Source organism: Miscanthus floridulus, chromosome 15 (genome assembly GCF_019320115.1).
Source record: "Miscanthus floridulus cultivar M001 chromosome 15, ASM1932011v1, whole genome shotgun sequence".
NCBI lineage: Eukaryota > Viridiplantae > Streptophyta > Magnoliopsida > Poales > Poaceae > Miscanthus > Miscanthus floridulus.
The window spans coordinates 68,289,670-68,313,400 of record NC_089594.1 but is presented as its reverse complement, the minus strand read 5'-3'; the positions used below and the strand labels follow the sequence as shown (position 1 = coordinate 68,313,400).

Here is a 23,731-nt window from a genome sequence, read left to right as displayed (position 1 = left end):
AAAGAAAACGATAAAGTAAAATGGGATTTCCTTCAGCAAACACTTAGAATGAAAGGTTTCTCCGAGACTTGGTGTAAATGGATCGAACACTTTACACGAGGGGGTAATGTAGGCATTAAAGTAAATGACCAGCAAGGTGCTTACTTCCAAACAAGGAAGGGCTTACGGCAAGGTGATCCAATGTCTCCCTTACTGTTTAATATAGTGGTAGATATGCTGGCTTTACTCATTGCCCGGACTAAAGATGATGGTCAGGTTGAAGGGGTGATTCCACATTTGGTAGAAAATGGATTGTCAATACTACAGTATGCGGACGATACAGTCATTTTCATGAGTCATGATATTGGAAAAGCAATAAACATGAAGTTCTTACTTTGTGTTTTTGAACAATTATCCAGCTTAAAAATAAATTTTCACAAAAGTGAAATCTTTTGCTTTGGTAAAGCAAAAGAATATGAAGTGGCTTATTCACAGTTGTTTAGTTGTAAGACTGGTGATTTCCCCTTCAGATACCTGGGCATCCCTATGCACGTTAGAAAACTGTCCAATAGAGATTGGAAGGTCATATAAGAGAGATTTGATAAGCAATTGAGTGCATGGGAGGGAAAGGTGTTGACAGTAGGAGGTCATCTAGTGCTCATAAATTCGGTGCTATCGATACCAAAAGGAGTGTCCAAAAAGTTGGATTACTACATATCAAGATTTTTTTTTGGCAAAATGATCAACACAAGAAAAAAATATAGACCGGTCAAAAGGGATATTATCTGTCAACCTAAACAACAAGGGGCCTAGGTATACAAAACTTGGATTTACAAAATAAATGCCTACTCAGCAAACGGCTATTTAAGCTATATAAAGAGGATGGGATTTGGCAATCACTATTGAGGAACAAATACCTAAGAAACAAAACTTTAGGCGAGGTAGCAAAAAAAGCTACTGACTTGCAGTTTTGGAAAGGGCTCATGAATGTGGAAGACCAATTTTTAAACCTTGGATCCTTCAAAGTAGGGAATGGCTCTCAAATAAGATTTTGGGAAGATAGATGGTTGGGCAGCCAGCAACTAAAACTTAAGTACCCCTCTTTGTTTAACATAGTTCGTAGGAAGCAAGACACTATAGCTAATATTCTTCGGACAACGTCTCTCAATATCTCGTTTAGGAGACGTTTGGTGGGGCAAAACTTGAGGGATTGGAACATAATTGTGTCTTCTTTAACGGACTTGAATCTTCAGGATAGCCCAGATGTTTTTAATTGGTCTCTACATTCAACAGGACAATTCTCAGTCAAATCCATGTATGCTGCTCTAGTTAATAATGGTGTGAGACTTTCACAAGAAATTTGTCGTGCAAAGATTCCAACTAAGATCAAGATCTTTATGTGGTATTTGAAAAGAGGTGTAGTTTTAACTAAAGATAATTTGGTTAGACGGAATTGGAATGGGGAAAAAATTGTTCGTTCTGTCACACACTTGAATCTATTCAACACCTATTTTTCGATTGTGCATATGCTAATTTCTTGTGGGGAGCTGTTCATTTATTGTTTGGTATTCCAAAACCAATTAATATATATGACTTATTTAATCGTTGGTGTAAATTTGGGGGGGGACAAACATAATCTACTTTTACTAACTGTGGCAGCAGCATTGTGCTGGACCATTTGGGTTACAAGAAATGAAGTGGTGTTTGACAGATGTAGACCAAAAACTTTCTTGCATGTACTATTTAGGGGAACGCATTGGCTCCGGCAATGGGCACAGTTACATCGCCATGAGGACAAGCGAGAGGTGCTCCTACAGGCTTGTCGTCTACTAGAGGAGGCTGCGTTGCGTTTCTTTGCGTCGTTTGGATGGTTATCTACTTGTCGGATTGGTCTTCATTAGTTAAACCTTGGTGATCTTTTAAATTATGTCTGGAAGTGTTTGGGCTTGGACCTTGGGTTCAAGTAGTTTGTAATAAGTGGTATGATTCTACCCAATGTAGATGAAATCGGATGTTTATCCATTATCTTACAAAAATTAATTCTCTCGTGTGCAAGAGGGAGAAGCAATTAAGCTAACTAACTAAGGTCATGTGTTGGATCCAATGGTTTGAAGTTTAGCCACTAAGGTCCCTTTGAAACGCAGGAATTTCACATGAATTTTATAGAAACTTCACAGAAGTCAGTTCATTTTTCATAGGAAACACACATAAACAAGAAAACAATTATGTGTGTTCCAAAGGGGACCTAAACCACTTTAACTCTTAAGGCTCCAAACAGAAGGTCTAAAGTGCTATCTAAAGTTTAGCCACCTCATAAAAACTTTAGACCGCACAAGTGAGATAAAGTAATCTAAAGTTTTAGTCTTCAACTTTAACCAACTAAACTTTAGATCATTGAAACCAAACAGGCCTTAAGTGTAGTTGGTCTGCTTCCTTTTGCTACAACATAGGACATGATGACTGTGAGTGCAAAAGCGAAAAAGAAATAAAAACGTTGCCCACAATTTGGGAAATCGGTACACAAAAGGCAGCACAATAGCATTGTTTTACACAGTGTTGTCACTGGACCTGCAATTTGAGGCCCAGCCGATGAATTATGGGCCATGCAAGGCCTCGTTTTCTTTCCATTGGATCCATGCATGATCCTGCAATTGACTGTATTAAAAGAAAGTAGCAGCAGTTTTGACCACACCTGGAAATGTAGCTTCTTTAAGTTGTACCCCTCCTTGTTCTAATAATAAGTCCACATTGTTTCAACAAAAAAAAGTCCACATGAACTACTCCAGAAGTACTCCCCAACGAAGCTATAGCCAAAAATAAGCTAGAGGCAGGTTAGGCGATGCATATGCTTGTACCAGGATGAACAAGAACCGGCCAACAAAAATGGACGCTGCTCCTGCATGCCTGCATGCATCCTCCCATTCGTCTCATCACTCCAAATTAACCTATGAACACAATGCCTCACAACTCCGTTCACTCAATAATTGGCCATAGAAGAATTAATAAATAGTACTATCGTAGAAGAAACTACTCTGATCTCTTTCTGTTGCCATAATCCCAGAAATGGCGCAAAACTGCCATCGTCCTCCTCCGTCTGGTGTTGCTCTTGTTGCAATAACCCTGCTGCTACCATGTTTCGTCTCGGTTGCATCCTCGTCGCCGCCGCCGTCGTCGTCCGGCGGGACCAGTAACAACATCAAGCTGCCGACGGACGGTGCTGCTGCTAGCAGCTTCACCGAGTTCGTGGCGGAGAACGTGGAGCTGTACAACAACGTGAGCACTGAGCAGCACAAGTACGGGGCCGGGGGCAAGGTGTGGGACCCGGAGCTGTTGGCGGCGCAGGGCATGGCGGTGCGCTACGTGGTGAGCCCCGACGGCCATGGCAAGTTCAGGAGCATCAGCGAGGCCATCAAGGCCGTGCCGGACGGGAACAAGAAGAGGATCATCCTCGACATCAGGACGGCCACCTACAAGTAATAATTATGATAAGAGATTTGAATCTTCCTCTTCTCTGATAAAACAAACAAACAAATTCGAAAAATGCATGCAGAGAGAAGGTGCTTGTCCCGTACACGAAGCCGTTCATCACGTTCTCGGGCAACCCCAAGAACCCGCCGGTGATCATGTGGAACGACAGGTCGGCGACCCACGGCAAGGACGGCAAGCCCGTGGGCACCTACGGCAGCGCCACGGTGGCCGTGGACGCAGACTACTTCATGGCCTCCGGGATCCACTTCAAGAACACCGCGCCGATGGCGGCGCCGGGGTCGGAAGGCGGGCAGGCGGTGGCGCTGCGCGTGTACGGCAACAAGGCGGCCTTCTACGACTGCACCATCGACGGCGGGCAGGACACGCTGTACGACCACCGGGGCCTGCACTACTTCAAGTCCTGCCACATCCTGGGCACCGTCGACTTCATCTTCGGCTTCGGCCGGTCCCTGTACGAGGACTGCGCCATCATGTCGGTGACCAAGGACGTGGCGATCGTGACGGCGCAGCAGCGGAGCAAGAGCATCGCGGACGCCCTGGAGACGGGCTTCTCCTTCCTCCGGTGCCGGATCGGCAGCACAACGGGCGCCGGGCAGATCTACCTGGGCCGCGCCTGGGGGGACTCGTCCAGGGTGGTGTACGCGTACACCACCATGGGGAAGGAGGTGGTGCCCGTCGGCTGGGACAGCTGGACCATCCAGAAGCCCGAGAAGAGCGGCATCTACTACGGCGAGTACCAGTGCTCGGGCCCCGGCGCGCTGCCGCACAAGCGGGTGGGATGGTCGCTCGTGCTCAACGACGCGCAGGCCAAGCCCTTCACCGGCATCCACTTCGTCTACGGGGACTCGTGGATCCTGCCGCCGCCACATCTGGCGTAGTAGCGGAGAGAGAGAGAGAGAGAGCCCAAGCAGCATCCCTCCCTTCTCCCACCGGCTGTCCGGCCCACTGGGCTGATATATATAGAGAAGCCCTCTTTAGTCTGCGAGCTGGATGGGATTGCTTCGCCTTTACAAATTGGGGTTTGGGGCTTGAGCATTTATACCCCGTTTTGCAGTGAAATGACAATTCCGCTCTTATTTTCTGAACTTTATGAATAACTTTTGGGTAAAAGGACAAGTTTGCACATATAATTTTGTCCCTGTTTAACGGAACAGAAGGAAACACTAACAAGAAAAAAAGGAATTAGAACAGACGAAGAAAAAAAAAGAAGGAAACACGGCGGACCACAGAGGCATTGGGGATGGGCTGGTCGTGACCCGCCTGCACTGCGGTCTACGAGGATGAGCCGAGTAGGGACCATACTGTTTCCCTTTTCCTTCTATTTCCGTTCGTTTTTTCTATTTCTGTTTTCCTTTTTTTGTGTTCTCTTTTTCTTGCGTTCTTTTTTCTGTTTCCGTTTTCCGTTTTCCGTTTTTTCCTTTTTCTCCACGTTATGTATCTTTTCTTTATTATTTTTCTTTTTTCTGTTTCTATTTTTATTTTTTTTGTTCTTTTCCTTTTTTTTTCCAAGTTGTTTGGTTTCATATTCCGTTTTTGTCCGATTTTCCAATACTGTTCGTTCTGCCTTCTACTATTTTTCCAATAAAGATTAGAAAACAATAAATATAGCACGACTTATGAGTCCGAGTTAATACACGACCCAATATGTTTTGAAATTGAACTCCGTATCGCGTTAGACGAGCTATTCTAACTCGTATGAGCATGGGATTATATATATAAGTCTGGACGTAAAAAACTCTTCATTGTCCGGTAGTTAGAGGGATATAGACAAGAAAAATGGATGGACCCAAAAAAAATGACCGAAAATTTTGCCTGGATTTTCTTTCTCTATTTCTACTTCTATTCTATTTCTATTTGGATTTGGATTCGACTTCGATTCAATTGCTTGCTGAGGCAGGAGATTTCCTTGTTTGCCCTGTTGTATACGTAGTAGTTCATGTGGTCTTTTTTGTTGAGACAAATGTGGACTTATTATTAGAACAAGGAGGACTAAAAATTAACGAAGCTACATTTCCAAGTGTGGTCAAAACTGTTTTTCCTTTCTTTTGAGAAATGGACTTGCTAGCCCTCGGACGTGGGGCGCTAGCTTCGGACGGTCCCATGCGCGCAAGAGGAGCCCGCGCCGCCTATTTTTTTGCGCACCCCACCGCGTGGGCCCCACGCCTACGCTCGATTTCTCTGCGCCCATTCGGCAGCGCCCCAGCAGCAAGCCCGCGCCACCCGGATATCACCCAGCAACTGCAGTAGATGGCTGTGATAGGTGGGTCCTATTGCAATTTGTGCAACACCAGATCTACTTTTGCACAACCAGGTGAAACACTTGCAACATACGTCCGAAAAATAGCTGAAACACTTACAGCATATGTCGAAAACACTTGTAAAACACCTGAAAAGACTTGAAAGCGATTCCAAACATATGTAACATCCAGATGAAACACTTGCAACAGACGTATGAAACACCTGAAACACTTGAAGCAAACGCTTGCAACATGCATGTGTATGCAACATTCAGATCTACTTTTGTAACATCCAGATTAAAACACCTGTAAACATACGTCTGCTACAGATAAAACATATGGAACATACATTTTGAAGCATATATGTATAGCCATTGCAACATGTGCAATATCAGGATCTACTTTGTAACATCGATATAAAATATTTGCAACATACCTCTAAAACACTTGAAACATACTTTTACAACATGCTATTTCAACGCAAACATGTCATTTCTGCTTCGGCGAATAGAGGCTTATCGGCGCGGAGCTCGTCGGCAACGCAAAGCTGGGGAGGCGGTGCATAGAGGGCGAGTGTAGGGGCGGCGGGCAGCGGTGGCGTAGAGGGCGGGTGGGTACGGGTGGTACAAAGAGTGGGTGGAGCGTCCGAACGTTCCATGGTTGTGTCGGAGCATTTCCGTTGAAGAAAAGCTACATTCTTTTTATACAGTTAATTGCAGGATCATGGATCCAAATCCAATGGAAAGAAAACAAGGCCATGGCCCATCATAGTTCATCGGCTGAGCCACAAATTGCAGGCCCAGTAACAACACCGCAATGATGCTAGCTGTGTTGCCTTTGCCTACCGATTTTCCGAACTGTGGGCAAGTTTTTTTTTCTTTTTCTCCTTTTCTATGTAATAGCAAATATGCTCATGCGTTGCAACGGAATGTACTGTCTGTTGATGGTCACCCAAACGATCTACGCTTCAAATATTTATTTAACGATCATGCCATCTATTCCAATACATCTTAGAGCATCTCCAAGAGTCTTTTCAAAGCTCACTATTTAAATCATCATTTGAAGAGTCATTTGCATAAAAATTATTTTTATATCTTCTCTCTCAAACAGTTTTTTTTTCTATATCTCGTGTGCACTCTAGTGAGCCATTCTCATTTTCTATCTTCAGCTAGCGAAAAATGCGTAATATAAGACGTCTATATTTGGATAACCAGAGATAAAAAAAAAGTTGTCAAAGTGTATTTTCTTAGTGGAAAGCTCAAGTGACCTTTGTGGTCGCTTTGAGAGAGGCGAGGAGGTGGAAGAGACTCTGACCTTGGTGGTCACCTCAACAACGAGGACGTAGGAGCTCCTTTGTGGGGTTGCCGAACCTCGGGATAAATCCTTGTGTCCCGTGTGCTTCTTGTTGTTGTTGTGATTGCTAGAGATTACTTGTATCGGTTTGTCTCTCTCTCCCAAACTTTCATTTTAGGGTTTGGACTTGATCTACGGTTTAGAGGCATTACGGCGTCAAGGGAGTGACTCAACATCTTCACCAAACCACTAGGAAGTGAGGTTGTAAGATTATTTATCCGCAAAGTTAAATTTGGCACTGCTTTTGTAGTTCACGTAGGTGTCAGAACTGCTGACGTTTGTGCCGGAACTTCTGACAACGTCGGGAGTTCCGACCCAAACGCCGGGACTTCCGACATTGACTGACAGATTTGAACTTAGCATTTGCAGTAAATTTTTAGATACGCCTATTCACCCTCCCCTCTAGACATTGTTAGATCCTTTCGCCTAGCCTGGCCAGTAGGCCTGGCTCAAGTCAGATGGGATTTGGCCTACCCACAAGCCTTAGTGTATACGGCCTGGGCACAGATCCTGCTGTCCATAGAATTTATTCTCGACCCAAACCCAGCCCGAAACATTTGTTTAAGCTATTTTACACTATAAACTACACAGGCAGCCCACCTAGGTTTGGGCCCGATCTAAGCCCGGCCCAAAAAATAGGCTCGACTTATCCAGTGGGACGGTCATGGACAGGACATTTCGGCCTATAATAGTCGAGCTTTTTTTGGCTCGGCTCAAGCCTAACATAGTGTTCAAAATGGTCAGATCTACCTTACGGGCTTATGGCATATGGTTCAGGCTTACGGCATACGGTTCCAAGAAAAAGAAAATTGAAAACAAAAAACATGAAAAGAAAAGACAAGAGAAAATTGAAATGAACAGGAAACATGAATGAAAAACAACTGGAATGTAAATTGAAAAGACAAAACAAAAAAGGCATGGGAAAAATCTATACCTAATAATAAAGGGGCAAAATTTCAGCCCATTTTTGTGGTCCTTCTATTTTTTTCCATCTCCCTCTAACTATCAGACAATGGAGAGTTTCCTCAGTCTGGACTTATATATAACCCGTGCTCATACGAGTTGTAATAGCTCTTATATAGCGTGATACGGAGTCCTATTCCAAAACGTATTAGATCGTGCATATGACCTAGACTCTTGAGATAACTTTTATAGTTAGAATTCTAATCCTAAACTAAATAGGAATTGAAATCCTAATCAAATAGAAAAAGAAAAAGAAAAATACAAATAAGATAAATCTTACGACTCCTCCTTTGGTTTTGTGGACGGTTGGAGTACATTAGTGTTGACACCGTTTTTTGCACGCGTCAAAATGATCGGAGTGGACTAATCGGCAGGAGGAAAGTTACTGTATACGCTGACAGCCGATGAAAGTCAGCTTGTAAAGATGGTTGCCGATGACTGGTGGTGGTCGATGGAAAGGTTGATTTAGACTCGGGCGTTGCCGATGAGGTTGGAGGTGTTATTGTCGATGCCGATGAGGGAAGGCTTGAAGACTACTGCCGATGAAACAGGAAGTATGCCGATGGAAAGGAGGTCGGTGAGATTTCCATCGTAATTGAGGCGGACAGGGAAATAGATAGGAGTTGATTTCCTTTTCTGTATTTATTAGAACATGATTCATGTAAGAGTCACGTATTTCTTTAGGTATGGATTTGGTGTTCTAGTTGTGTTTGGTTATGTCTCTTTAGATCAGGGTATAAATATAGATTGAAGGGCAATGTAAAACATATATCAATCAATATCAAAACCAATTTTTACTCCTATTTGCATCTACTTACTTTTCGGCGACTTCGTCAATTTGCACATTTTTTCTTTTTACGAGTTCTCATTGATTCGGCGAGTTGCATCGCAGTGCAACCTTCGGCGATTCTCGAGTTCCGCGTGAGTACCTCTTGGCCGTGACTTCCGGGCGTATCGCTGTTGTCAGGACCAAAGTGCTCGTATCTTCATCCTTGTCGATTAACAGGTCAAATCGACTGACACGCTTTGGATATCGATTCGGGTATTAGCCCTTTGTGTTTGCAGATCCACTTTTGCATCAACACATCTTTTGGCACACCCAGTGGGACCAATCAATCCGATCAATATGTTTAATTCCGAGATCAATTCAGAGAACATTATCGTGGTATCAGAAGAAGATCTTAAGGAAGAGCAGAGATAGGCTATGGAAAAAGCTGTAGAAGAATACAGGCAGCTTTGTTTGAAATCGTTTAGCCTGAACAAGAGTGGACAAGTCATCTAGAAGCAAGATTTACCGCTGCCTCGGCAGGTTACCTTTGACTCCAATCCTGGTAAACTTCAAGAGATGGTTAATTCTGCAGTAAATCATGCTTTGATTAATCATTCCAATGTACTGTCCAATACTGTTCATAATGCTATGGTTCGAACTCTCAAAGAAGGACAAGCGTCACCGCATTACGTTGGGCCTGCCTATCACCAATCAGAGCCAGCATCTGTTAATACTCCATCGGCTCCCTCGGCCGTTGTGGGTACAGAAATTATTTCTCCTCCAGTATCAACAGGCTTACCTAATATTCAATCTACACTGATACGATCAGATCTGGTAGGACGAGTTCAGCTTAATACAGATCTAGCGGTATTAGCTATGTCAGGCCCTGTGTCTCAGAATAGCCAGATTCCTGCTAATTGGTGGGGATATGGTATGCCTCCAGAGTCATCTGCTTTCAATCCTGGGTTACCTCAAGTATTTGACGCAGTAGGAAAAGCTCCTATACCATCGGCTGTTTCGCCGATGGCCCAAGTGCCTCAATATGCCACAGCAACTACTGTGCAACCAACTCCAGGAGGTTTCCAGATGCCTTTGGTTCAAACACCCAGTTCAAATCCATCGGCAAGCTTACTACCGATGTAGCAGAAAGCCCCTGTTATGAGTCAAACTGGGGTTCAGTTCATGCCTCAAGCTGGTTATAATTATCCAACAATGTCAGCAAATTACCAGCCATCGATAAGTTTTGTACCAATGAGTTCTAGTAATGGTTGGTTAGGATAGTTACCTGTTCAACATATAGTTCAGCAAAATCAACAGGTTGCAGGGATTCAACAAGGTCATATGCAAGCTGGTTTCCAGAATCAAGCATCGGCAGCATAGCCAATGAATCCTTTCCAACAGGTTAATGGACCACAAGTAACGGCAAATATGCCGATTGCTGGAGATCATGGGCCACAAAGATATGTGGAGGGATATCAGCAGGCACCTCCTGTAGAAATTCAGCTAGTTCGTCATCAGGAGGCTGATGCTTTTTGGGCCGATATGATAGCAGAAATTATAAAGGATCGGTTTAGGATAAAGCCCAAGGTCAATACTTATTCTTATCGGACTCCATATCCTCCTGCATATGATTTAATTCCTCTCCCAAATTGGTACAAGGTACCAGATTTCACTAAATTCTCCGGGCAAGATGACACATCAACAATGGAACACGTCAATCGCTTCATTATTCAATGTGGAGAGGCAGCTAACAGAGATGAATTAAGAGTTCGATTATTTTCATCATCTTTGTCTGGATCGGCATTTACGTGGTTCGTTTCATTACCACCAAATTCTATTATTACCTGGGCTGATCTAGAAAAACAATTTCATAAGTATTTCTTTGCTGGAATCCATGAAAAGAAGCTTACCGATTTAGTAAAATTGAGATAGCGCAATGATGAATCGGTAGAAAGCTTTGTGCAAAGGCTACGAGATGTAAAAAATAAGTGCTATAGTATGGTGCTGGATGATCGGCAGCTTGCCGATCTGGCTTTCCAAGGGTTATTGCCACATCTTAAAGATAGATATGCTTCTCAGGAGTTTGAAAGCCTCAGTCATCTTGTGCAAAGGATCTCTGATCAAGATACTAGGGTTTTTGAACCTAAAAAGAATTGGAGTAAAAAGGTATCATTTATTGAAGAAGTGGGAGATTCTGATTCTGATGAAGAACCAGTTATCGGCTTAGCTGAGTGGGTTAGGAATAAAAAGCCGATATCTTGTCCCTTTGGTCAAAAAGAGCCATAAAAGTTTACCTTTGATATCACCAAGGCCGACAAAATTTTTGATCTTCTGCTTCAAGAGGGCCAAATTAAGCTGTCACCTAATCATGTGATCCCATCGGTAGAAGAGTTGAAGAAGATCTTGTACTGCAAATGGCACAATGCAACTTCACACAGTATAAATGAGTGCAAGGTGTTCAGGCAACAGTTACAATCGGCTATTGAATCTGGGAGAATTAAGTTTGGTACTTCCAAGGCCCAGAAGCCGATGAAAATTGATCAACACCCTTTTCCAGCAAATATGTTGGAGGCCAAAGGAAAGACTAAGGTATTAACATCAGAGGCTGCTGAGAAAAACACGTCAGTGGATCCCCAACATCGGATAACTACCGATGATGCAAAAAGTAAGGGTTTGCTGGGAGAAAGCAGTAGTTCCAAAAATCCTCCTCGACCTGGCATTACTCATCGAAGGCAGCAGGAGAGTTGGCATCAGCGAAATGACCGATATCGACAACAGCAAGAAGAGAGACGTCGGGAAGAATGGCATCGGCATAAAGATCATTGGAGGTGCCCGTTTTTCATTCATTGTTGGGAAGAAGGTATTAAATTGCCAACTGTTGAAAATTGCCCTGAGTGCAATGGTTATTACGGGGTCAATCGGTCAGAAAGGAGATTTCAACTTGGTAATCAGGGTTTATCTATCAATGAGCCGATCAGAGGCAGAGCATCAATGCATGATCGGCTGGGGGGCAGACTAAGTGTACATGAGAGGCTTGGTAAACACGCTGGATATTTTCCAAGGAATCAAGAGGAGCTTGAGGAGATGGCAAACGCAAGAGTTCCCGATGAGGAAATATTCTACAGGGACCCTAATATACGCCGTGTAGAATCAACTAGGACTTGTTATCAGCCGGTTTGGAAAACCAAGTTTCCTCGATGGTGCCCGGAGGGTCTGACAAAGACACAGAAAAGGAGGAGGCAACGTGAGCATCAGGAGGATTTATACCGAGAGGAAAATCCCTCCAATGAGAGGTCTGGTCATCAGTAGTGGCAGGTAAAACACAAAAATAAGGGTCCATCGGCAGATGTTAATATGGTATTCATGTTGCCGATGGAGTTTTTGGCACTATCTGGTAATGAGGAAGAAGTTGTTCTCTCTGATCAAATAGCTCAGTTGACACTAGATCCAATGATGGCTGTTTTTGATAAACCTATCAATGACGAGAGACAACATCTTAAAGCTTTGTTTGTGAAAGGCAGAGTTGATGGGCAGCCTGTATCTAAGATACTCATTGATGAAGGGGCTGCGATTAATATTATGCCTTATGTGATGTATCGGAAACTTGGCAAGGGAGATCAAGACTTGACCAAAACCGATATGATGCTAAAGGATTTTGAAGGCAATGTGTCACTGGCTAAAGGGGCAGTCTGCGTTGAATTGACCATTGGCAGTAAAACATTGCCGACGACGTTCTTTGTTATTAATAGCAAGGGTGCATATAATCTGTTTCTTGGGAGGGATTGGATTCATGCTAATTGTTGTGTTCCTTCTACAATGCATCAATGCCTCATATAGTGGATTGGGGATAAGATTGAGGTTGTTCCTGGTGATTCCTCTTATATCATCGCATCGGCAGAATCAGATACTTATAAGCGAACCAGATGCATATCAGGAGAAGTTTGGGAAAGAGAGTTCCTTAGAGTTACTGACTATGAAATTCCACCGATCCAAGCAGTTGGTTCTAAAGAAGAATTTTAATGGATAGGTTTGCCGATGATGGAAAATTAGGTCAAGGGTTCACATCGGCGGATGATTTAGTAGAAGTAGGTATTGGTGATGGCGATAGGCCAAGACCTACTTTTATTAGTGCTAAGTTAGATTCCAAGTGTAAGCAGCAAATGACTGATTTGTTAAAAGAGTATAAAGATTGTTTTGCTTGGGATTATACTGAGATGCCTGGATTAGACCGATCGATAGTTGAACATCGGTTACCTATCAAATCTGGATTTCGGCCACATCAGCAGCCAGCACGCCGATGCAATCCTAATATACTTCCTGACATTAAGGCCGAAATAACTAAATTAATTGAGGCAAAGTTTATTCGACAGTGTCGATATGCAGAGTGGATCTCTAATGTGGTTCCTGTTTATAAGAAAAATGGAAAACTTCGTGTTTGTATTGATTTCAGGAATCTCAACAAAGCCACACCAATGGATGGCTATCCAATGTCGATTGCTGATTTATTGATTGATGCTGCAGCCGAACATCAAATTATCAGCTTCATGGATGGTAATGCAGGTTACAATCAAATATTCATGGCTGAAGAAGATATTCCCAAGACTGCTTTTAGATGTCCAGGTCATGTAGGGCTGTTTGAGTGGATAGTCATGACGTTTGGTTTGAAAAATGCCGGTGCTACTTATCAAAGGGCTATGAACTTTATTTTTTATGAATACATCGGCATATTAGTGGAGATCTACATTGATGACGTAGTGATTAAGTCTGGAGATATCACAAAACATCTAGCCGATCTACGAAAGATATTGGAGTGCACAAGGAAGCATGGGTTGAAGATGAATCCTAATAAATATGCATTTGTTGTATCGGCAGGACAATTCTTGAGTTTTATGGTGCATCAGCGGGGCATCGAAATCAGTAGGAGGTCTATTGATGCAATTAACAAGGTGATTGCTCCTGCCAATAAAACTGAATTGCAATCTTTGATTGGTAAGATTAATTTCATCAGAAGATTCATATCTAATCTGTCGGGTAAGATCAAGGCTTTCAGTCCATTACTTAAATTGAAAGCCGATCAGGAATTTGTATGGGGAGCTGAGCAGCAGTTAGCCCTGGATGAAATTAAGAAATATTTAACAAATCCTCCGGTGCTAGTTCCACCTCAACACGAGAAACCTTTCAGGTTGTATTTGTCAACTGATGATACCGTTATCGGTTCAGCTCTTATTCAAGAATTTGAAGGGAAAGAACGTGTTATTTATTATTTGAGCAGAAGATTAGTGGATGCTGAAACAAGGTATTCGGCCATCGAAAAATTATGTCTATGCTTATACTTTTCTTGTGTCAAATTAAGACATTATTTGTTATCTACCGAATGTACGGTCATATGCAAAGACAACGTAGTCAAGTATATGCTGTCGATGCTGATATTAAGTGGTAGAATCGGCAAGTGGATTTTAGCATTATCAGAATTTGAACTACGTTACGAATCGACTAAGGCAGTTAAAGGGCAGGTTATGGCTGATTTTGTCACTCAGCATTGTAATGCAGTGGACTCTCTAGAGGTTGCTCCTTGGACACTTTTCTTTGATGGGTCCACATGTGGTGAAGGAGCAGGTATCGGCATTGTGTTGATTTCACCTCAAGGAAGGAAGTATGAGTTTCCATCGCCGATTGTTGCTACATCGACAAACAATCAGGCTGAATACCAAGCCTTGATAAAAGGGTTAGAATTGCTGAAGGAAATACGTGCCGATACTGTTGAAATCTTTGGTGATTCTATGCTAGTTATAAATCAATTGGCTGGGATTTATGAATGCCGAAGTGAAGTTTTAATTTCGTATTATGAAAGATGTTTGCAATTGTTGAAAGGGTTTAGAGATTTTCGTCTTGAACACATTTCTCGATTGCATAATAAGGAGGCTAATCGACTAGCTCAGCATGCCTCAGGGTATCAGCCTATTCAGGAAGTGCTAACATCGGCAGTCGATACCGATGACTGGAGAAAGGAGATTGTCGATTATTTAAAGGATCCATGTAAAAAGGTTGAAAGGCGTATAAGGTTCCAAGCTACCAAGTATGTGCTCCTCGATGATGAATTATATTATCGAACTATAGATGGAGTTTTACTCAGATGTGTTAGCAGTGATGAATCGAAAAGTTTGATGGGTGAAATTCATGAAGGAGTGTGTGGAGCGCATCAATCGGCTTTCAAGATGAAGTGGATGATCAGAAGGAATGGATACTATTGGCCGACTATTCTTGAAGATTGTTTTAAATATTTTAAAGGATGTTAGGGGTGTCAAAAGTTTGGTAATATTCAAAGAGCGCCCGCGTCGGCTATGAACCCTATAATTAAACCTTGGCCATTTCGGGGATGGGCTATTGATCTCATTGGTCAGATTTATCCGCCATCAAGCAAAGGACATAAATTTATTCTGGTTGCTACCGATTATTTCACAAAATAGATTGAGGCAATTCCTTTAAAAAAGGTGACATCGGCTAACATGATCGATTTTGTGAAAGAGCATATTGTTTACCGATTTTGTATTCCTCAAACTATCACTACCGATCAGGGTACTATGTTTACATCGGGAGAATTTGATGAGTTTGCTATGGGTATGGGAATTAAAGTTTTAAATTCTTCTCCATATTATGCTCAAGCTAATGGTAAGGCTGAGGCTTCTAACAAAGGGATCATCAAACTCATTAAGCGGAAAATTGAAGAAAATCCTAGGAGGTGGCATACAATATTAAATGAAGCTTTGTGGTCATATCGGATGTCATGTCATGGTGCAACCAAAGTAACACCTTATCAGTTAGTATATGGACATGACGCAGTATTGCCTTGGGAAATTAAAATTGGCTCTAGACGAATACGTTCTCAAAATCAGCTGACAGCCGATGATTATGATACTCTTATGAAGGATGAGTTGGAAGATGTGGTGGGTCATCGGTTAAGGGCTTTAGTTAGCATTGAAGAAAATAAGAAAAGAGTAGCCAGATGGTATGACAAGAAGGTAAAGGTAAAAGAGTTTGCCGATGGAGATCTGGTCTGGAAATTGATTTTACCGATTGGGACTAAAAGTTCAAAGTTTGGAAAGTGGTCTCCTAATTAGGAAGGTCCATATCGGATAAATCGGTCTATTCCTAGTAACGCATATATTCTAGAAACCCTCGAAGGGGTCATGTTTCCCAGAGCGTTAAATGGAAAATATTTAAAGAAATATTACCCTAGTATCTGGATGGATGCATAAAAGTATAAGTGTCGATAACAGTCCTATCGGCTAGAATTATACAAGGATGTCAATGTCTCGTAAAGTGCCGATGCAATAGACAAGATTTACAAATTTAACAAGGATTGAATAGCTAATATCGCACGCAGGCGAATTTGGTCGGCTTCCTTCATTTCTTTGATGTCTTCATCGGCAGCACCTTCCACAGGCTTGAGTTTTTTCTTCATGGCCAAGGCTTTGCGAGCCTAGGTGTCTCTTTCTTGCTGAAGGGCTTTGATGGCATTGGGTAGCTGACTCTCTTCTTGTTGAGCATGAGTTAAGGCTGCCTCGACTTCTTTCAATTCAGCCAATAGAGCCATCTTCTTTGCCGATAAATCTAAGATTTTCTGCTTAAGTTCAGCGCCCAAAGTCTGCAAGTTACCAATGCCCTTGTGCTTCTCATCGGCAATTTGTTTCAGTTGTAGCATCTCCTCTTTGAGTTGAGCCTGAGCTGCTCTATCGGCAATACGTTGAGCAGCCCGTTGATATTACAGTTTGCGGCTTTCTAAATGGGCTGCTGGGAAGAGTACTTCTTCAATGTCGGCAGGGACCTGGCCACGGATTGTTTTGAAAATTGCCTTTGTAGGGTCCGAGTCATCTACCAGTTGGGCGGTATCCTGCTGTAACAAGCTCAGGAGAGCTTCCAACTTGGACTTAGTTTCTGCCGATATTGTTCCCATTGCAAGGGAAGAACTTGTTTCCTCTCCATCATCGTCAGAGACGTCAATGGCAAAGGAGAATAGGCTGTTTGGGGAGTCTTGTTCCTGAGGAAAAGAAAAAGAGGTCAGTTAAGGATAAGTATGAGTATTGTAAATTAGCTAGGTTAATCGGTTTACCTGTTTCAAGGCAATTTCCTGTGCTTGACTGGAGGAAGCAACCTGGAGTATGCCGTGTGGGGGATCGGCTGAGCTTGCCGATGGGATATCCTCTACAACCTCATCGGTGGTTGGCTCTTGGGGTATGATGACCGATGATATTGGGGCAGATGTGGGGGTCGGCGTGGACTTCTGTCGTTTTGGCTATGCCTCGACATCTGTCAAGGCTTTGCGCTTTGCTTGGGCATCGGCAACGGTTGGCTGGGGGGCATCGGCACTTGTTGGTTGTGAAGCTTGGACATCTGGTATGCTTGCCGATGTACCCATTTGTTGCTGCAAAACAGGTGTAAGGTATGATATTTAATAGATGAAATGTGAAATCAAGGGGATACCTCTGAAGGTTTGTCAGAAGAAGTGGTGCTTGATATCGGAGAAATTGCCGATGACGATCCAGCAGTGGCTCTTACCCCCTGATGATTAATGTTAATACAGTTTGTGATCGGCATAAGTAGAAATAAACAAGGTTGTTACCTTGAATGCCTTGACCAAGGTTGTAGCAGCAGCCGATGGAGTGGCCCTAGATGTAGCCAATTTGGACTTGGAGGTGATGGTCTTGGTACGGATCTTCTGGTGAGTCAAAGCGGCTAAGGTGAGGGCGTTGTAGCCGATCGATGATATCGGGGAAACAGGCCGAAGATCGAAGGGTTTCCCACTTTTGCTCATAGTTGGTGCTGGGTTGTTAACCTGTCACGAGAAAGTTAGTTACCGATATATGAAAGGAAAAAGCGGAAGGGAGCTAAAAGGAACTTACTGCGTCATCAGGAATGGCGTATTCAGGGTCGATCATGTGCCGATATGTGTGAGCCGATGTTGCAAACAGTTGTTCCCTCCACTCTCGCCACCATTGCTTATATGATTCGGTGATGAAAGATACTGGCGTCCAAACGGATATATTGACATTTGTAGTATCGGCATCGGGGGAGAGTTACACTACCCTGTTCCAATCTGTTCCGCAGGTGATTATTTCTCTGGGTTTGATCACATCGGTAAAACAAAGTTTGATTGGCAGTTGCCCAAAAGCCAATTGACGGGATACTACCGATGGGTTGTAAAACTCATATGTGATATTGGTGTTTTTCCCACTACCGAATGTGTTCACTGGAATTGCCCTGAGAGTAATGATAGCCATCATGAGCTCATTATCTTGATTCAGAGTGTCATTGGCAAAGTTGAAAAGAAGGGGGAATCTGTTTTCTTCGTCAATATAAGGCACCCAGGCCCTATGATCACGAGAGAGACCATTGTAGAAGCTTTGAAAGAATCTGCCAATCTGGTCTTCATTGGCTTCTGTTCCAGGGAGGACAATTATAGCTTCACCAAAATTGAGAGGTGAGCGTGTTGCCAATTCCTCATCCCCAAGCACATGGTCTTCAGCAATTTCTCGTGGGAATTGTTAGGCAAAGAAGTCCCATTGCAATCGTTTGTGCATATGGGTATTCAGCCACATGTTGATGAACCACCATGGGCCTCCTAAGTTGCCGATGGGTTCGCCAAGCAGAAGTTTCTAAGACACTTGATGAAGAAGATGATAAGTGGAGCTCAGAAGGTATCGGCCGAGAGGGAATCTTACACCATTGGCCAGGAGTTCAGCAGCGGGGAGGAAAGCGTTGGTTGGTCCTACTGATCGACCATAGAAGATAAATTTTTCTAACCACATATTCAAGAATGTGGCGTGTTCCCTCTGATTAACTGTTCCAGTCTTCTGGCATTCTTGGATGTATCCTGTCCAACCACCGATGTTGCGGGTATTCACCCTATATTCAGATTTTCTGCCATAGATAGAGCCTTCATCGGCAGTTGAAATATCCAAACCAGTGAGCATGTATACATCGACAAGTGTGAGAGTAGCTGGGCCATGTCCAAACATAAAAGTATTTGTTGTGTCTGACCAGAAGTAAGCAGTTGCAATCATCATTGATTCATTCTTCTGCATATCGGCAATAGATAGCCTAATGCATTGGTCTAGCTTCCGTTCTGCCTAGTATACTTGCATCGATCTATTAACCCTTAAGTACCAATCTTTCCACCCTTTGGTGGTTTTGGGCCAAGATCAGAATGTGTCTTTCCATAAATTTAGAGAGAAATTTTGGGCTCTAAAGGGGATTCTGTTAACCTCTGCATTAATCAGATTAGTTGGATCTGGGTTGCCCATTGGTCCTAGGCATTGGACATGCGGCTGATCGGTTGGAATAACTAATTTATTGCACAGTTCCTAAGTTTGAAGGATTTGGAGAACAAAAGAAAAGAAAAAATCACCAACTGTATGAACTTGCAAAAACTAGGGGAATCAAGGTAAAAGGTAATGGAAGTGGAACGAACCGCAGGGACGTCGAAGTTGATTGCCATTATCTTGAGGAAGATGGGAGCACGAGCCGGAGACTTGAGGTTAACGCTAGAGAAGAGTTCTTGTTGGTTGAGGTGGCGTAGTTGTTCGTCGGAGTCGCCGCCGGAAAGAGAAGATGTCAAAGATTGGAGTCTGAGGGTAGAAGACGAGCGTTCTGGAGGAATCTATTTATAAGCCGCTTGGAGTAGGGGTATTTTGGACTTATCTCTATACCGCGCGCATGTAGGTCGAGGTGGTTCGGATGGATATGGTAACTGTTTGCACGATAATCAGGGGATTGTACAGGATCTTGCCGATGGATTATTGTTTTGGTATCTTAACCATAATCAAGGCAAGAGTGGTTGGCGATTGTGCGATATTTACTGAGGTGCGTGAATCAGGATTAGATTTGATAACAGATCAAGTTTTGGCTTGAGGATGAGTTACGGTAATCGGGCGAAGGCAAACGTTATCTGGAGTAAATTTCGGAGCATTAATGGTTTTATACTCCGAAATTGGGGGGCATGTGTTGACACCGTTTTTTGCACGCGTCAAAATGATCGGAGTGGACTAATCGGCAGGAGGAAAGTTACTGTATACGCTGACAGCCGATGAAAGTCAGCTTATAAAGATGGTTGCCGATGACTGGTGGTGGTCGATGGAAAGGTTGATTTAGACTCGGGCGTTGCCGATGAGGTTGGAGGTGTTATTGTCGATGCCGATAAGGGAAGGCTTGAAGACTACTGCCGATGAAACAGGAAGTATGCCGATAGAAAGGAGGTCGGTGAGATTTCCATCGTAATTGAGGCGGACAGGGAAATAGATAGGAGTTGATTTTCTTTTCTATATTTATTAGAACATGATTTATGTAAGAGTCACGTATTTCCTTAGATATGGATTTGGTGTCCTAGTTGTGTTTGGTTATGTCTCTTTAGATCAGGGTATAAATATAGATTGAAGGGCAATGTAAAACATATATCAATCAATATCAAAACCAATTTTTACTCCTATTTGCATCTACTTACTTTTCGGCGACTTCGTCAATTTGCACATTTTTTCTTTTTATGAGTTCTCATTGATTCGGCGAGTTGCATCGCAGTGCAACCTTCGGCGATTCTCGAGTTCCGCGTGAGTACCTCTTGGCCATGACTTCCGGGCGTATCGCTGTTGTCAGGACCAAAGTGCTCGTATCTTCATCCTTGTCGATTAACAGGTCAAATCGACTGGCACGCTTTGGATATCGATTCGGGTATTAGCCTTTTGTGTTTGCAGATCCACTTTTGCATCAACAATTAGATTTGTCGTGGGCTATTCCAATACACAATTACCTAATGCTATCTCTGGATTGTACAATTCATTTCCTATTCCAATATGTGGTCTTCGAATACTTATATATACAATTCCTTTCCTATTCCAATACGCCGTCTTTGAATACTTATATATACTTCAACTATTTTATCAACAAAATTATCGTGTCATATCTTTATTGTTATATCGTCTCAAAAAAATCTTTATGTTATATAGGATGTTCCAAATTTGCTTTTCTATTATTTTTTCACGCCACTTTTTTTGGATGGATTTGTTTCCCTCACGTGATGTTTCTATGTTTTCCTTACGTAATATTTTCCCCTTTTAATTTTCCACGTATTTTTTATATGATTTTTTTCCTTTTTCCTCCACTGCACATGATGGTTTCCGATTCTGTATGGGACATGATTTTTTCTTTTTTTTCTCAAGGTGGTTTCCGATATCTGTTTGGTAGTTTTCTCTGTTTTGGTGATTTGTTATTTGTTTTTCGATTGGAGATTAGTGTTTTTGTTTAGTTTTGTAAATGTTTTTTTCATGAACCAGGTAAACTAGAAGCAATGAGATAAATCTCAGACATACTTACGTACACGTACATGATGATTTCTGATTTGTTTGACAAAATTTTTCTTCTGTTTTTTCCAATGTACTCTTGTCAATTATTCATGCGGGATTATATTTATTTGATTCAAGGTTGGACTAAACTCATTTAAATTTTACAAAAAATGTACAATCACCGAGTAATAAATTGTACACCCTGTTGCAATGGGCATGTTTTGCTAGTTAAAACAAAAAGGAAAAACAGAAAAACTCAAAAAACAGAAAAATAATACTTCTCGACAACGGACTCCTCGGACAGCAGTTTGTGCTCGGCAGACGGAACTAAAGAAAACACAAGAAAAATTTTAAAAGAATAGAAAAGGATGAAAATCGTTTATTTTTATAAAACAATAAACCATAGGAACGGAGGGAGGGTCGGCAAAAAAAAACTTCTACACCTAATCGGAACGGGAATTTTTTTACGAAGCTAGTGGAGAAAAAAAACACAACCATAACCTCCTAGGTACGGAAGAGCTGAAAAAAAGGAACAGGACTTTATTTAATATTTTAATATTAGAATCTAACTTGTATGAACATGACTCATGAGTCTAGATACGAAAGGCATGATTCAATACGTTTCAGAGTCGGACTTTGTATCGACTTCGTTCGACACGAGCTGTTCTAACTCATATGAGCACGGGTCATATAAAAATATAGACGGAAGAAACTCTCCACTATCAGATAGTTGGAGGGAGACGGACAAAAAAATAGATGAAAGAAAAAAAATAGCCGAAAATTTTACCTCTTTATTATTAGGTATAGATTTTCATATCAACAATTTGGCAATTTTGATATAGGTTATAGAGGTACTCGTGGATGACGGGTGAAAGGAAGACGAGGCTAAGGGGTATTCGGGTACTTTTCCATTAGTTTAATTTATTTTTTCTATTTTTTATTCATTTAATCTATCAACAACAACTAATGTCATCAAAGCAGGGGCAAACGACAGCTTAAAATAAAACACACAAAGAGTAAAATCACAAAGTTAAAGGAAACAGAGGTAAAATCACCATTAGATTCTATAGCAAGGGCGGAAACACCAAATTCTCTAACAAATTTGGAGAGTGGACGGTGTGGCCTTCTTTAATTTGAAGGACCTCTCTGACTCTCTTTGGCCAACGATTTTACAACCGAACGAATATATCGGTGTACGTGACTATCAGGGAAATTATAGTCATTCAGTAACTGGTATATTTTGCTCGTAAGTTTGTTCACAAGGAATGATTCCATTTTGGTTTTGGTTTATTGAAATGAACTAGCAGGGCAGGATTTGAAGCTACATAGTGGAGTGGTGACCGGCAGGTACGACTCTCTAACTTACAGGAACGTAGCAGCTCCCAAGTTCACGTGTTTTTTTTAAGATAAGAGAAAAGGAAGTTGACGTCATATTTAGAGTTTGGAGGCGGCCGAAATACGTAAAGAAAAGCGAAAGGTCGACAAATATCAGTGTGCAGAGTGGAGAGAGGAGCAGGCCTGCTCCAGCACATCCACCTCCATCCATCGATCCTCCCACCGACGGGCCACCGTCTTTAGTTTTCGGCCCACTGGGCCGGTCGAGGCCCTCTTTAACTTGCTGGCTGGCTGGATGGATGGATTGTTTCACCTCTCCTTCTTTTTCTCCCTTTTTTTTATGTTTTGCTGCTGTCACGCTGCTGATGCCACGGTGGCCTTCCTTAATTAATTTTGGAGGATCTCTCTCCGGTCAACAATTTTGTAACTGATTCGTTTTGGTTTGTTGAAATGAACTAGATATAATTCGACAGGGTCGTAGCAGTAGCAGCTGCCAAGGTCAATGTTTTCTTCTTCTTTTAGATTAGAGAAAGGAAGGAAGTTGACGTCATAGTTGAAGTTTGTACTTTGCAGGCCGCCGCCCAAAATACGTAAAGATGGTTTTAACCGTCGGTTTTATTGTAAATCAAAACCGTAAGGTCGAGAAGCAGCAGTAGTGTGCCCTGTGACTGGAGTTGAGAGAAAAGCAGACAGGCTGCTTTCATGGGTAGTGTGGTGTGCGTGGTGGCGCGGATGGAACGGGATCTATCTAATTTTTAGTTGAAGACCCGATGGGTGATGCGACCGCCCGCAGTGGAGGGCGATCCAGGTCCAGCATCCATCGAATCCAGCTCCAGCGCGGCCACTTTGAATTGAATGCGCGTCCCATGCAGCATTCAAAACCTCCATCGACGCACAGCACAGGTAGCCAGCTAGGGACTGCTGCCACGGGAGCTCCGATTTCGATCGATTTCGCGTGCATTTGCCGGCCGCTCTGCTTGTTCTAGTCCTGTGACTGTAATTCCTCCAAGGTTTAAGGGAGCACTCCCTCCGTCCAGAAAGGTTCTAGAGCTATAATTACGTTTTTTTTTTTGACGGAGGGAGCAGTATATACGTACGCTCGCACGTGCTAGTGGTAGTAGCTCCACGCGGTATGTACGTACGACACAGCGTAGTAAAGAATAAACACGATGGATCATGGACATTAATTCATAGAGATAGCATCACTTTCTTACGCTCCGTTCGTTCGTCAGAGAAAAATATCATTAATTCAGGACTTTCAAACGAACATGGTG

General features: G+C 42.6%; 1 protein-coding gene across 1 annotated transcript; it reads left to right on the top strand.

Annotated features, from left to right (window-relative positions):
• Nucleotides 1-3,019: 3,019 nt before the first annotated feature.
• Nucleotides 3,020-4,543, top strand: LOC136509450 (putative pectinesterase 63). Its single transcript, XM_066504248.1, has 2 exons — nt 3,020-3,452; nt 3,530-4,543. Exons 1-2 carry the CDS (start codon nt 3,043-3,045, stop codon nt 4,344-4,346), a joined length of 1,227 nt encoding a protein of 408 aa, XP_066360345.1. The 5' UTR covers nt 3,020-3,042; the 3' UTR covers nt 4,347-4,543.
• The last annotated feature ends 19,188 nt before the right edge of the window (nt 4,544-23,731 follow it).